The sequence below is a fragment of the Raphanus sativus genome, chromosome 4 (genome assembly GCF_000801105.2).
Source record: "Raphanus sativus cultivar WK10039 chromosome 4, ASM80110v3, whole genome shotgun sequence".
In the NCBI taxonomy this organism is placed as follows: domain Eukaryota; kingdom Viridiplantae; phylum Streptophyta; class Magnoliopsida; order Brassicales; family Brassicaceae; genus Raphanus; species Raphanus sativus.
The window spans coordinates 44,608,765-44,624,272 of NC_079514.1; the positions used below are offsets into that span (position 1 = coordinate 44,608,765).

The 15,508-nt window shown below is 33.9% G+C and overlaps 1 protein-coding gene across 1 annotated transcript; it reads right to left on the minus strand.

Moving 5' to 3' along the window:
* Positions 1 to 527: 527 nt before the first annotated feature.
* On the minus strand, positions 528 to 12,715 carry LOC108851519 (protein ECERIFERUM 26). The gene is made up of 2 exons (XM_018624959.2): positions 12,164 to 12,715; positions 528 to 1,667 (listed from the first exon to the last, which is right to left on the minus strand). Exons 1-2 carry the CDS (start codon positions 12,602 to 12,604, stop codon positions 822 to 824), a joined length of 1,287 nt encoding a protein of 428 aa, XP_018480461.2. The 5' UTR covers positions 12,605 to 12,715; the 3' UTR covers positions 528 to 821.
* Between the last annotated feature and the right edge of the window lie 2,793 nt (positions 12,716 to 15,508).

A 15,508-nucleotide genomic window follows, 5' to 3' on the forward strand; every position in this document is an offset into this window, starting at 1 on the left:
AATTTCTACGAAAATATCAAAATTATATATTTATAAAATAAAAAATATCCGCACGAAAAGAATCTAGTATAATAATTTTATAAAAACGTTACAATCCTCGCTTAACCGAGGATTAAGCACCAAATATAATGTTTAACAGATATAATTTCAGCAGCACATAAATCTTAAATCACGAAAGGAAAATAAAACAACATTTCGTCTTTTCACGTTTACTTATTACTTAGATCATCTCCAATGTATTTCTCTATTTTTTTCTCTATAATAGAGGAACTCTATAATAGAGGTGGGTTTCTCTCCAATGTATTCCTCTATTTCTTCCTCTAAAAAGGAATATTCTTAATAGATTCTTTTTTTATTTTACATTTTACACCTCTAACTTATAAATGCTGAAAATTAACCTCTTTATTATAATTTTTGAATTTTTTTTCATAAAATTAAAATATTATTTAAATGAAACATTTTATTACATAAAGACATTAAACAAAAATAATAAAACAAGATACATATTATCTAACCATCATTATTACTATTAGTTTTTATATTTACATATATTTTTGGATAATTTTTTCATAAATATTTGAATGTTTTTTAAATGTATTTTCTTTATAAACAAGTATTTTAGTTACAATCATAAAAATTAGAGGACTACTTTGTAAATAAAAAAATTTGCCTCTATTATAGAGGAATGCTATTTTTTCCCCTAAATATAGAGGAAAAAATAGCAAATCTCTATTTTAAGGGAAGAAATAGAGGTGGGTTGGAGTAAATTTTACTCTATTATAGCATTTAGAGGCAAATATAGAGAAGGGTTGGAGATGCTCTTAGCCGTTGATCAAACCACATTTCCCGAATTCCGATTTTACCCAATCCATCTCCTCTTGCGGCAACGTCATCGTCACAACCCTCTCATCCGATTTCGCCGCCGCGTAAACAACTACCAGCCCCTCCTCCCCTATCCCCTCAACATTACAGTACACTGATTCCGGCGACTTCCCCATCACTCTCGCCTCGTACAAATCGACTTCACTCAAATCCACAAACGTCAGCTTCGCTCCGTAAACAATGTAATCCAAACTCCCATCACACCTCTCTTCCATCTCATCGATTCCACATCTCTCGTCCGTCGCTCTCTCCATACATCTCACTAACTCCTCCACACTGGCTTCAGCCACCGGAAAATCCACGTGTACGGAGCTTATCATCTGACTGTTTCGAATTGACCTGATAGGTTTCAGATCATTCGGATCCTTTCTGATGATCGTAACAGTTAATGGCTCTGGAGCTTCTCTAACCTTAGCTATGCTTTTCCATATGATTCCCGCGAGAATTTCGAACACCGGAATCTGATCATCTCCGTTCGTCGGAAAATGCGGTGAGATCTGGTCGGCGACGGTGAGGTTGAAACAGTAACGCGCCATTTTCTTGTTGTTCGGAGTGATCCAGAGATCTCCGACCGGGTCAACCTGTTTTATTGATTTCGGGTCTTTAACCGTTGGGTTTGTTTTGGGAAACCTTCTGTCCATAGTAGAAGTTTCGAGGGCATTGATTTTGTCCCCTGAAAGGACCTTAGCCCATAAGTTGAAGGCATAGAGTAAAGAGAATGAATCCCCCATGATGTTGGCCCAGCTCAGGGCCAAAGCTAATCCTCTGCATTTAAACCGGGTCATCTGCGGATACAAAAACGAGATAAGGTGATGGTTATTTTGTTTTTTGATTTTATAAAATAATGTTCGAGAGTTTAGTGCGCACTACTAGTCTACCGTATGAAGCGGGTTTAACAAAGTTCAAAAAAGAAAACACAAAGAGGTTTGGTTTTAAAATGAACTGTCTCGTTCAATTTAGAGCTTGATTATTTTCAATTTTTGAAATGATTTCTGGCTTGTTGTCAAAAAAAAAAAAATCTGGCTTTTGTTTTTGAAAAACCAAATTTTGCCCATAAGATTTTGATTGTTCACAGCTTTTCAACTAGTTTTTGGTTTTTGGTTTTCCAAAAACTATTTTCCAAAAATTTGTAAGAAAGTAATTTTTTTATAAGTTAGAGAAACTAGTTTTTAAAATAACTACCCCTTTCTAAACAAAAACCAAAATCTAAGTTTTACTAAATAACTAGTAGTTACTTTGATAATTTTTCATTTTATTACAAATATTATATCCAGTAGTTTCTAGTATTGTTACCATTATTTATTATGACAGTGTACTTACTGAACATCCAGATAAAATAAATTTAAAATTTAATTAATTTAAAATAAATAATATATATTTTTTTAAATAGTATTAAATACATAAGCATCCATGTCATATTAATTCTACTCAAAACTAAGATTAAATTTACTCAAGCTACTAAAATATGTGAATAATAATTTACCTAATAATAAATTAATCTTCATAATGTTTTTACTATACTGAACTACAAAATAACTCATAAATTTTCAATTTTATCGACAAAATAAATTTTATTAATTACAAGTTAACTATGAAAATAATATGTATATATTGCTGTTGATAATTTAGGTTTTAGTAAGGAAATTAGTTTTAACCATTTTACTATTTCATGCCTATAAATTATAAGAACTAACTAGTATAATACTTTCTTTTTTACTTTTTAAAATGATAATTTTATTATTAATATTTTTATTAGATAGAAAACCAAAATTTAAAATAACCATTCAATCATTTTTTTAAAGAATCTTTAAAATACAGACAACAAGGTTAAGTAAAAATAACTTGTTAATAAAATAAAATTAATTATTCAAAAATAATATTACGTGAAATGTACATATTTGTTGAGAGATCTATTGGTATTATTCATTATAATGATATTTATTTTAGTAATTTAATGTTTGCTAAAAATAAATTAACCTATGAGTGAAGTTCTTAAAATAATAAAATAAATTTTAAATAAAATAAATTACTAATCAAAATTTAGAGAAAACAAAATATAAAGACAATTCAAATTTTTAGTAAAATCGAAAAGCCAAAAACCAAAATCTAAAAAAATAGAATTTACAAACCAAAAACCAAAAAAAAAAACCAAAAACCAAAATTTTAGATTTTGGTTTTTGGTTTCATGAATCTAGAAACAAAAAAAAAACTAAAATCCAAAAACTGTATAAACAATCATCACCTTAGCTGTTAATTTTCAGTAACTATGATAATATTTCTTGAATTAGCTCAGTTTGTAATTATATAACTTGGTTAACTAAATCAAGAGTCATATAAGTTAACTAATGCTAATTAATACTATAATAATAAAACTAATTTCAATAATACATTTTAGCATTAATATTTTTAAATATAACGTTTTATATATAAATTTTCCATTTATGTTAATAAAAGTATTATTTCAAAACTGATTATGCCTTTTTATCTTGTTTTTAATTACTGATAAATTCATTCATGAATACAAATTTTATATTTTATGAAACCGTATCTTCATCTATCCACACTGGTTAACCATGGCATTCTCACTCTTTTCTACTTATTCCTAAATTTATGTAATAAAATAAGACTATTTTTTGCGTTGCCTTTAATTCTTGATCGGTTTACTTAAACTCTACAGGTGTTTTTACTTTGAAACAGGTCTCTTTGTTTTGTTGGTTTGCTCTATTTACTATGTATGTTTAGTTTTCATTTTACTCAATATTCATGAGTTCAGTTTTGGGTTACTACGATCTAAGGGGTTGATAACAAACTTTGCTTTGAAAGCCATTAAAAATTATATAGGTTTGTGTTCTAAAGTATTATGGTTTTATGCTCTCAAATGTTTCAAAAAGTTAAATGTATCTCTAGCTGTTTTGGCAGAAACAAATTAAGGAAAACAAAAAAAAAAACTGTGATGTTCTTTAATGTATTCTTATAATCCTTTCTCATTCTTCTTTCATTTATTAACTATCATCATTCAGAAAAAAAATCATTCAAAATAATTCTTTTTTGTCAACATCTAGATTATATATGTTGATATATATTATATATGTTGATGCAAGTTCGTAACGTTTATGAGAAAATGATTTTTTCCAGGTTTTGGTGAAAAAGACAGTTTCAATATTTTAGCCATAACAAACTTTTAACGGTTTTGGCTTTACGCAAAAAAAAAACACTTTCACGGTTGTTTTTTTTGACAAATTTAAAAATTTTCTAGAAAAAAATGTAGCGACTTGTTCGAGGCTACGATCAGTATAAAGGAAACTTTCAAGGTTTTTCAAAAAAAACATTTTCAATTTGACAACATTATATAGATTTGGTATTTTGCGAGAAAAAGTACGACTATGTTAGTTTTGTGAAAACGATTTAAGGTTTTCGGGATATTCAATTTTCATGTCAAAGGAGGTTTACTTTACATATGGGAAGAAAATATGGTTATAATTATGTATGTCACAAAACCGATGAGCAGTTATTTTATAAAAATGCATATTGATCAGTGTTTTAAAATACACTATGCATCAGCCAAATACCATATAACGTATGGACGTATATACAGTATTTATTTCTAAGAATTAATATGTAGAAATGAGAATATTATGAATATACAAGTTATGGTTTTTCATATAAATTTATACTACTCACCTAAATAATAAGAAACTATGATTTAAAGATTTTATAAATTATATAGTAATAAATAAAAGAAAAATTGCACTTCTTATCCACAATTTATACTCTATTTAAATAAATACCTTAAATCTCTTATCATGATACCTTTTTTTATAGACACAGACTTGTTACATCATAAGTATTTTCTTAATTTCAACATTTTTTCGAGATAATCAACTTTCTTTCTAAATAAAATACTTATGAAGCGTAGTTATATACTTGTTACATCATAAGTATTTTCTTAATTTCAACATTTTTTCGGGATAATCAACTAATTCATTCTTAATAAAATACTTATGAAGCGTAGAACAGTTATATACTTTTGGGTATACCCCCCCCCCCCCCCCCCCCCCCCCTCCTTTTTGTTTATCTGACGTTTTGAAAGCTTTTTTGTAACTTTTTGAAACCGCTCTTTTGTTTCAATATATGTGACGTCTTTCAAAAATGAAAAACATAATAACAATGATTTTTTTATACTATTATTTCTAGTTAATAAATTCAGCTTATCTACTTCTTTACGAGTAATGATACTCGGTCAAAAAAAAAGAATGACAGAGGAGTATGGTACAAGATACGTTATTTTGTGTGAAAAGGTGCATAACGTTATATAAAACCGGATGGAGTATGTAACTGCAAAAAAAATATCATAAATTGGTTTCTCAAATAAGAACGAGAAAATACAGTCTTAGTATAGAAAAGAACAAAAACAATAAAATTGTTAGGTCGATTTTTATAGACATTTATTGTTTTAGCAACTTTTTACCGTTTATGTTTAAGATCAAAATGATTTTAGTAGCATACTGATTTCTAAAGCAATTAAGGCGGTTCAAGTATAGTAAAACCAAACTTTACCGCACAATATGATTTTAGTAAAATACCATATAAACCGAACAGATACACTTTTATAAAAATCGTAGGATTTGAATATGGTTTGGTTTATAACCGACTAAATCGAATAAAACCGATAAAAAAACATATAATTAAATATATATAATAAGCAATTAAGGCGGTTCAGTATGGTAAAACCAAAATTTACTGCACAATATGATTTTAGTAAAATACCATATAAACCGAACAGATACACTTTTATAAAATTTGTAGGATTTGAATATGGTTTGGTTTATAACCGATTAAATCGAATAAAACCGATGAAAAACATATAATTATATATATATATATATATATATATATATATATATATTATAACGACACATGAAAATCTAATTGTTATATAAGTTGATTTTTATTAATAACTATTACCATATTTTTATAGTAATAAAGAACCCCTAATTTGTAAAACACTTGAACTAAAATTAAATAGCAATTCATCGCAGTCGAAACTTCTTATTTTTTAGTTCTTTTTTTTTTTTTAATTTTAAAATTGACTAAATTGAAGTGAAAGTTATAAATTTAATTGAGAACATTTAGTAGAAATTCATCACGATTTTTTTATCTATAGACGAATAGAGTTTCATGTTCAATCGAAGAAACATGACATTGATGAACACTAAATATGGAAGAGTGGAAAACTTTTCTTTCATGTTTCTATTTTGGTTTTTATTTTTATTTTCAAAATTTTAAGTTTTGATTTTAGTTCTAAATTTTATCATTTTAGTTGATGGTAGAAGCGTTTTTATTATTTGTTCTTTTATTTGAAAAAATAATATTTTTAGTAAATGGCTGTATTAATAATATGACTCTAAATTGTTTATAATATGATTCTAAAAGAATTAATTATGTTTTTCTGATATAAAACCGAATAAACAAAAAACCGACGATATATAAACCGAATCTAAGTAAATTTAAATTTAGAATGGTAGTTATATTTTATACAGAGATTGGCTAAATTGAGTTTATTAGAATGTATAAGACAGTATATATACTGTGTACAACGACAAATACTAGGGATTACATATTTACTAATACACCCTTATACTAATGCTCTACACACCCCCTCAAGATGGAGGGAGTTTCATCACTCCAATCTTGGACATAAGCTCATTGAACCGTGATCTTGCCAATGGTTTAGTTAAAGCATCTGCTAGTTGATCCCGGGTGGAGACATGAGTGACTCGAAGTGCCCCTGATTGTACGTTGTCGCGGACGAAATGAAAATCAAGTGCCAAGTGTTTCATTCTTGAATGAAAAACCGGATTCGCACTAAGGTAGGTGGCACCGACATTGTCACAGTAAACAGTGGGCGTAGACGGTAGTGTGACTCCAAGCTCAGTAAGCAGAGAAGAGATCCAACATAGTTCTGCTGCCGTATTAGCTACTGATCGATACTCAGCTTCCGTAGATGAGCGCGCGACACCGCTCTGCTTTTTAGAAGACCAAGCAATGGGAGTAGAGCCAAGATATACGATGTAGGCATTGGTGGAAACGAAGTCGTCGGTGTCTCCAGCCCAATCAGCGTCGGAGAAAGCGTGAAGGTGAATAGGAGACTGCTTGCTGATGAAGACTCCGTGCGATAAGGACCCTGCCAGATATCAAAGAATTCGCTTTGCTGCTTGCCAGTGCATGTCAGTCGGTTTATGCATAAACTGAGACAGACGATTGACACTATAAGCAATATCTGGTCGTGTATAGGTCAAGTACTGGAGACTACCAATCAGCTTCCTGTATTCTGTCGGACTGTCAAGCACTGTCCCGGACGAGAGAGATAAGCGTGGCGTAGTGGCTTGAGGCGTAGAAACAGGCTTGGCGTCCAGCATGTGCATCTTTGTAAGCAGATCAATAATATACTTACGCTGCATTAAGTGGAGCCCAGAGCTGGTACGAGTTACTTCTATTCCCAAGAAGTAATGCAAATCGGTAGGATCCTTGAGAGAAAACCGAGAGGACAAAACATGGATGCAGGCGTCAACTAAAGAAGAACTGCTACCAGTGATGATAATGTCGTCGACGTACACCAGAACATAGAGTATATGAGAGCCGTGTAGATAAATAAACACCGATGTGTCAGCACTCGAGTTATGGCAGCCCATCTGCGATAAGAAGCTTTTGAGTTCTTGGTACCAAGCCCTTGGAGCCTGCTTGAGACCGTACAACGCTTTCTTTAACCGACAAACATGGTGAGGACGATCTGGATCAACAAAGCCTGGAGGCTGAGAAACATAAACTTCATCCTGGAGAGTACCATGAAGAAAAGCGTTGTTGACGTCAAGTTGTTTCAGTGACCAGCCTCTAGTAACAGCAAGATGAAGAACTAATCGGATAGTAACATACTTGACAACTGGGCTGAACGTCTCAGCGTAGTCAACGCCATACTCTTGTTTGTCACCACGAGCTACCCATCTTGACTTATACCTGTCAAGAACACCATTAGGTAAGTATTTCAAAGTATGAATCCATTTAGAGCCGATTACATTTTGATTTGGCGCTGGTGGCACCAATTCAAACGTATGGTTCGCAATCTGAGCATCATATTCAACACTCATCGATCGTCGCCAATTTTCATCTCGCATGGCCTGGGTGAGGGTCGTGGGTATAGAAATTTGAGGCTTTGTGGTTTGGGCTAAAAGGGTTAACTTTGTGGCTGGTTTACTGATGTTGTTCTTGGAACGAGTTCTCATAGGATGGGCATTTTGGTTCTCGGGTTCAAGAATTATATCAGGTTGCGGAGCAGGTTCGGGTGGTAAGGAAGTTATGTTCGGTGGAACTGCTGTTTCGGGAGATGAGGTAGGTGAGGTTTGTTCTGGTGTGGGTTCGGCATGTGAGGTAGGGATTGTTTGTACATTACCTGGAGATGCGTCCGGAGAGTTCTGACCTGTACCCACTTCGACGTGATGCTCTGCCTGTGCAGAACTAGTTGACGACGAAGTCGTCTGGTGAGGATCCTGGCCTGGGGGAAGCGTTGAAGACGAGTGTACGAGTGATGGCTTGGCTATGGGAATCATGGTAGGAGGCGAGAAGGTAGGGTGAGCTTGATCATCGGTTTGGGTTTGAACTTTAGGAGGTGTGGTGTACGGAAACTCAGACTCTATGAAAGTAACATGTCGAGAGGTATATATGCGGCCTGTCGAAACATGGAGACAAAGATAGGCGCTCTGCGTGAGAGAGTAGCCGAGGAAGACACATTTTAATGATCTCGTGTCCAACTTATTGCTCGCATAGGGACGTAGCCACGGAAAGCACGCACACCCAAAGACTCTGAGTTTAAGGTAATTTGGTGTCTTGTTGAACAGCTTCGCATATGGGGAATGGTTGTTGAGTACGGAAGAGGGTTGACGGTTTATCAAATAGACAGCTACTGCAAAAGCATAAGTCCAGTACTCAGGCGGTATCAAGGCTTGATGGAGTAGAGTTAAACCGGTTTCAACAATATGGCGATGCTTCCGTTCGGCGATGCCATTATGTTCAGGAGTATGAGGTGGGGAGGTGAAGTGGGAGATGCCATGAGACGCCAAAAATGATCGCAATGCCAAGAACTCTCCTCCATTATCCGAGTAAAGGTTTCGGATTGGAAGAGCAAAGTGTTTCTCAACCACTGCCTTGAACTGTATGAAAGTTTCTCGAACTTGGGACTTTTTCTGGAGAGGATATAACCATGTGTATCGGGTGAAATGATCAACAAAAACAAGATAATATTTGTAGTGATCAACAGAAATAATAGGAGAAGTCCAGACATCGGAATAAATGTACTGGAGAGGATGAGAAGAAGAAATCGTGTTTGTGTGAAAAGGAAGCTTATGACTTTTATTAATAAGACAATGAGAACAAGGTAATTGTTTTTGAGAAGAATTTGAAACTGGTAAAGAAAACTGAGAAACAACAGATTGCAAAACAGAAAAAGATGGGTGTCCCAAGCGAGAGTGCCAATAGGTGATAGAGGTTTTTGGTGTGGGTGAAGCAAATAGGGTGATGGTATTGCGGGAAGTTACTGGCCACTCGTACAACTCGTTCTTAGTTTTGCCTTGGAGCAACCGGTCCCCCGTGCTGAGATCCTTCACCTGAAAGTGGGCAGGAAAGAATTCAACAGACACATTGTTAGTATTGCACAAACGGTATACGGAGATAAGGTTTTTCTGTAAATTAGGCACATATAAAACATTTTGCAAGGGAAAGGATCGAGTTTGGGATTGAAGAAAAGAGGAACCAGTATGCGAGATGGGAATGCTCGAACCGTCAGCTATGGTGACTTCTTCTCCTCCAGTGTATGGTTGGTGAATCGCAAGATTGTTCAAGTCCGTAGTGAGATGATGAGTCGCACCACTATCCAGTATCCAATTGCTAGGATTGTACACTTGAGCCACTGCCATGTTTGCTCTAGGCTGCCACGAAGTTGGAGGTGGAGTGTTGTAGCGAGGACCAGTAGGCGGCACATACATGGAGTTTTGATTCTGAGAGCAACGCCGTGCACTATGTCCGTGTGCACCACACAGCTGACACCGACCTTGGTAACCTCTAGGCGCTGAATCGGGGCGTGGCGTGAACTGCTGTTGCTGCCATGTCTGTCCACCTCTGTTTGTGTTCCGGTTCGAACCTTGATAGTTGTTGCGATTGGTGTTGTTCGAGGAGTTCCGGAACTGAGCAGCATTGGCAGTGATGGGAGAAGGCGAGGGAGTTGGAGTCTTGGTTTGAAGCTTGACTTCATGATTGAGCAATTTCTCATGGATCTCCGTAAGAGAGGGAGTGGTTTCTCTGCTTTCAATCTGGTCGACAACCTGTTTGTAGTCTTCTGAGAGACCATCGAGTACAAACTCGATCTGATCTTCAATGTCAAAAGGCTTGCCTAATAACGCAAGCTGATCAAAACGTGTTGTGAAACCTTGAACATAGGCATCAATCGAGAGAGTGCCCTTTGTCCAAGACTTGACTTGTTGTCGGAGTTGCTTAACATGAGCACGGCTGGGCTTGGCGTAAGTCGCGGACAGAGTCTCCCAGATTTGAGCAGACGTCGTCGTCGTCGAGAGAATCGGTTGGATGGAAACTGTGATCGCTCCAAGTAGGGAACTGTAAATCAGTTTATCCTGTCTCTTCCAGAGTGTATAAGCTTGATTGGTGGCAGGAACGCCATCAATGGTTACCGTCGGTGATGGTTGAACATTTGAGCCGTCGATGAATCCGGCAAGGTCATAACCATCGAGCAAAGCATGAACTTGACGGCTCCACATGAGGAAATTGGAGGCCGTAAGTTTCGTAACGTTAGTCATGTTAACGTTAAAGAGGTTCTGAGAATCAGTAGACACCAGAACTGTTTCATTTGATGAAGCTGGAGATGTTGACATCGCGAAGAAGACGATGAACAGTGACGAAAAAAAATTTTTTTTTTTTTTTTTTTTTTGGTTTTGACGGCGTTGAATAAAAAAGTAGATCCCTAGGTATCAGTAGCTCTGATACCATATACAGAGATTGGCTAAATTGAGTTTATTAGAATGTATAAGACAGTATATATACTGTGTACAACGACAAATACTAGGGATTACATATTTACTAATACACCCTTATACTAATGCTCTACATATTTTACTAACCAGAATATCAAAAAACCAAAAAATCGAATCGAAACCTAACTAGGGATTGAACACCCTCGGAAGCAATGAATAAAAATATCAGTTTAAACCCGGTTCTGCCCACAATACATCTGTCTGAAATGTCTTGAGTTTTTTAATTAATGCGGCCCTTAATGTGGCAGTGCCTTTTAATGCAAGTTATTGGTACGGTTAGATCTCTCGTGTATTAAATTTTTCTGATGACAGGACATATAACATTAAATGTGTCTGTATCTGTTTTTCTCGATTAGGGCATATGGTCAGAAAGAAACATCAAACCGAAGATAGAATTCTCTAAATTCTAGTCCAGTTTACCTACTAATTGCCTTTGTTTAATGACCCGACCCAAATCTGTATCATGGTTTGTCTCTTTTTAGGTTCTGCTAAATATATGTAGTGTTCCTTTTTTCACTATTCAGATTAAATTTTAGGTGAGAATAAACCGGTTCACTATATGGGGTGTACATATTTAGAATGCAATATTTCCGTTATAGCTCATAAAAAGGTTGGGTTCTAAATCTTTTTTCTTTTTGATTAATCCGGGAGTATTCAAGACCTATGGAAGGGTCAGACTAATCTCTAAAGAAAAGTGCAGTTTATGGATAAACTATTTTTCCGGGTATGCAAATGAATCATAAAGCATGAGTTCATATCCGTGTAGTGTCTAGAAACATCATAACTTTCCTTCCGACAGGATTCGAATTCGTAATCTGAGTGTAAGAAGGAGTCTGTCCTTATCATTAGACCACAATGTTCTGGACAAGAGTTTCAAATCTTGTAATTATGTGTTACGTTTTACAAAAACGAGTTCATCATTTCATGAAAATCATAGCATAAATATTTCGATAACCTTAATTTTAAAGGTGTTTTCTGTTGTCAACTTGTAAAGTATCATATTTGTCTAAACTATCATTTATTGATTGCATAAACAATATCATAACTGTTATAGGCCTTTTGTATAGACGTCGGTCAATAATACATTCATAAATGGAGAGAGGGAGACTAAAGAATATGCAAACTAAAGAAGAGAGCATTGTTGTTTTTGTTAGAATAGGAAGATAAAATTCTTGTAGTCAAATTACCTGAACATAGATCAGAGGAGAGAAAGGCAACTCCGGTCCAACAGGTTGATGGTAAACCAGAAACTCATCAACGGACCGGTCCGGTTTACTAAGCCACTCTTCCACCGTGAAATTGCATTCACCTTCCACGAAACGCGCACCACAGTCGTTGCATTTGATATACGGACGCCCCGAGTCTCTCCGCCATAACCTTCCTGTGGTCCATGCGATCTGGTCGAACAGCTTGAACATAGCCTCCTTCACGTGTGTCACACTCAAGTCACGTGCCATCTCGGGCGTGTAAATGTACGCCGCCTTGAGATAGTGGAGCTTCATAGCTAGGTCTAAACCGGTTGGTTCATGGGTCGTACCAGTTTCTGTCGGTCTGGTTGCACCCACCGTTGATAACTTCATGTTGTATATAGAACCCTGACCCTGACCCTTTTCTTGAGATTGACCCATGATGCTCAGTTGAGTTAAGCTTATTATATGTATGATCTTGAACTAACTAGTTAATATATGTATACATTTCTCTCTCTTTGTGATTTGTAATATATATTTGTAGGTGATGGATCTGATGAGGCTATTGTGTCTATATGTATATATAGAGCAGAGGCGCTTGATGGTGGTAAGTTATAATGTTACACGTAGGTGAAACCGTTTAATTAACTTTCTTTTTCCTGATAAGTTGATGTCCTAAGTAGGGACATATCCAGAATGAGTTTTAGCTGAAAGTATTATCATGGGATTTGAGTTAGTCGGAAGCATTATAGTGGGTTTTGAATTAATCGGGGAATATTATCATGGACTTCGAGTTAATAACTTAAAGAAAATAAAGCTTTAGTCGGGGCATTTGACTCATGCCCACGTCCCTGCCCCTGGTCCCAAGGATTCAATACTATTTAACACCTACAAGTCTTTGTGTTTTAAAAACGAACAATAAGCCCGAGCTATAAGTCTTTGCATGGAGAATAAAAGCTCCTCAAAAGATACATTTTTGTTTGGTAGATCAGTTATGTAACAGTAATAAAGAATCTGATATGATAATATCATATGCGCTGTGATAACTGTTATCCTACATGTGGGGATTTTGATATAATTATGTCATCTTTAAGTGTCCAGACATAGACATGGCCACTTTTGACAATTCCAACCAGACAAGATATCTTTCTGTTACTGAATGTATACAATATGAATCATCTCCATTTTTTAGGAATATAAATTTTAAGGACTCGTAACTAGATATAAATATTTATTTTTGGATAATCTGATATCTCGGGGCAATAGAAACGATAAATTATTCGAAAAAGTAGACAAGGAGTCAAGGATCTTGTAGAGCTACTCAGGACATGTTCTCACCGAATGTGATGTCCCTACAACATCACAAACATTAATTAATTCTATTTTTCCATAGATCTACATCTGTTTTCTTTCCATATTTTGTCTCTTCTTCTTTTTTTTTGGTCAAGATTTGAGATTATCTATTTTTCTATAAATCTACGCGTATGTGTAAAACCTTCCGCATGGTTTAAAATAAAATGGAACTAGAACTTTTTTTGGGAAACTAATTGATTATAGGGATGTCAGTTTTTCTTGACCCAATTTGACATATCTATTCTATTAAAATAGTATAAGGTCCAATTGATAAATATTTGGTTCAATAACATATTTTATTTATTTAAAAGATTATTATATCAAATAAAATTAATACTAATTTAAATGTGATTACACAAAAATCTAAATATAAAAATTAAAAAATTTCCAAAAAAAAAAATTAAATAACTTTTAGCCTTTGAAAAAGCGAGTCAAATTCTAGTATTCCTTTTATTTTTGTTTGTAAGTAATTTTAGTAAAAAAAGTTGTTTCACAATATAAGTAGTTTACATATTTCAATATATTATTTTCATTTATCAATATTGTGTAATCATTGAAATAATGTTAAGTTTTTTATCATTAGTTGAATTAATTGATTAAATGATATTTAAAAAATAATAATAATTTTCTAAATATTTGTGTTTTTAAACAAAGCTACTTACAATTAGAAATATAAGGAATATGATCTATAGACATAGGTTTAGTTCAACTATTTTAATACAATTATTAAATCTTTTTTTCTTGAAACTTACAATTATTAAATCTTCTTACTAATCATTTAAGAAAATCATTTTAATCAAATACTATGACTACAAGAAAAACACAAATATAAGTAAAAAACATAAATATGAAAGTTAAATTTTTAAAATAAATATAAAACAAAAATATATATGTTGTTTGAAAAACAGGTCAGAATTTACTACTTTTTGTTAGTTATCGACTTTGTTGGGTGAGTGCCTCCCTTTTTCTGGTTCGTGTTAACATCGGTGAGTGACTCCTAGGGCTGTTTCAGATTAAGTGTCGTTTTAGGGAAAACATTTTCGTTTCAAAATAAATGTCGTTTTAGAATTTTAATGCAAAAGTTATTAATAAGATTCTCCAATTTATTTTTCTATTGGTTGAATGGTGATTATGTGTATATGTAATTATGTTTTTATCTTGAAAATATATAAAATTACATGTTTTATTAATAAGGAAATTAGAGTCCGTATACATAAGAAAAGGAAAAAAAGTTTATACCCATAGCACTACTTTGGCTATGATATGTTATATATTGTTGTGTAAAGTGCCAAAAATATTTTTTCTAGGCACGTGTAAACACCAACGAATGTTTGATCTCTTTATCCTGAAAATGAAAAATTTGTTTCTACTTTATAATATCTTGCATACGGCAAAAAGAGGGATTGTAAGAAAGTGTGTGGAAATCTGAGTTTGAGAACAGAGAAGCTAAATCAAATATAAATGGTTCGGCTGTGCGGCATACGTAGGATATCATTTTTTTTAATTTGAAAACTGGAAATTGTTTTCACAGAAGATCCGTTGCACAAAAAAAAAGTTTTCACAGAAGATCTAGGTGAAAAGAACGATGGATTGAATTGGGGAAGAAGATGAACAGTATCATGCGTCATATGTTTCATACTATTTTAAATTACAGTATAGTATGATACATTTCTTTTTCTCTTCTTTTGCATTTGTATCTCCTTCTGTGCCTCCTGATTCTTCTTATTCACTACTTGATCAGTTACACTGTTTTGTTCTCCAATACCGTTGATGTTAGGAGTTTTGAGGCTCCTAAGTCAAATGATAGTATAGTGGTAGTAAGTTGTTGAACCAATTCTGAGGGATTCAAATGCAGAGAAAATGCAAGTATTTGCCTAATCTAAGTGCAGCCAGTGATTTGATGATTTCTAAACTAATGATTAAAGCTAATGCAAAGCAATAAAAATGATACTTTTAAGCTATTGGAAAGGGGAACTCATGGGTATAGAGATT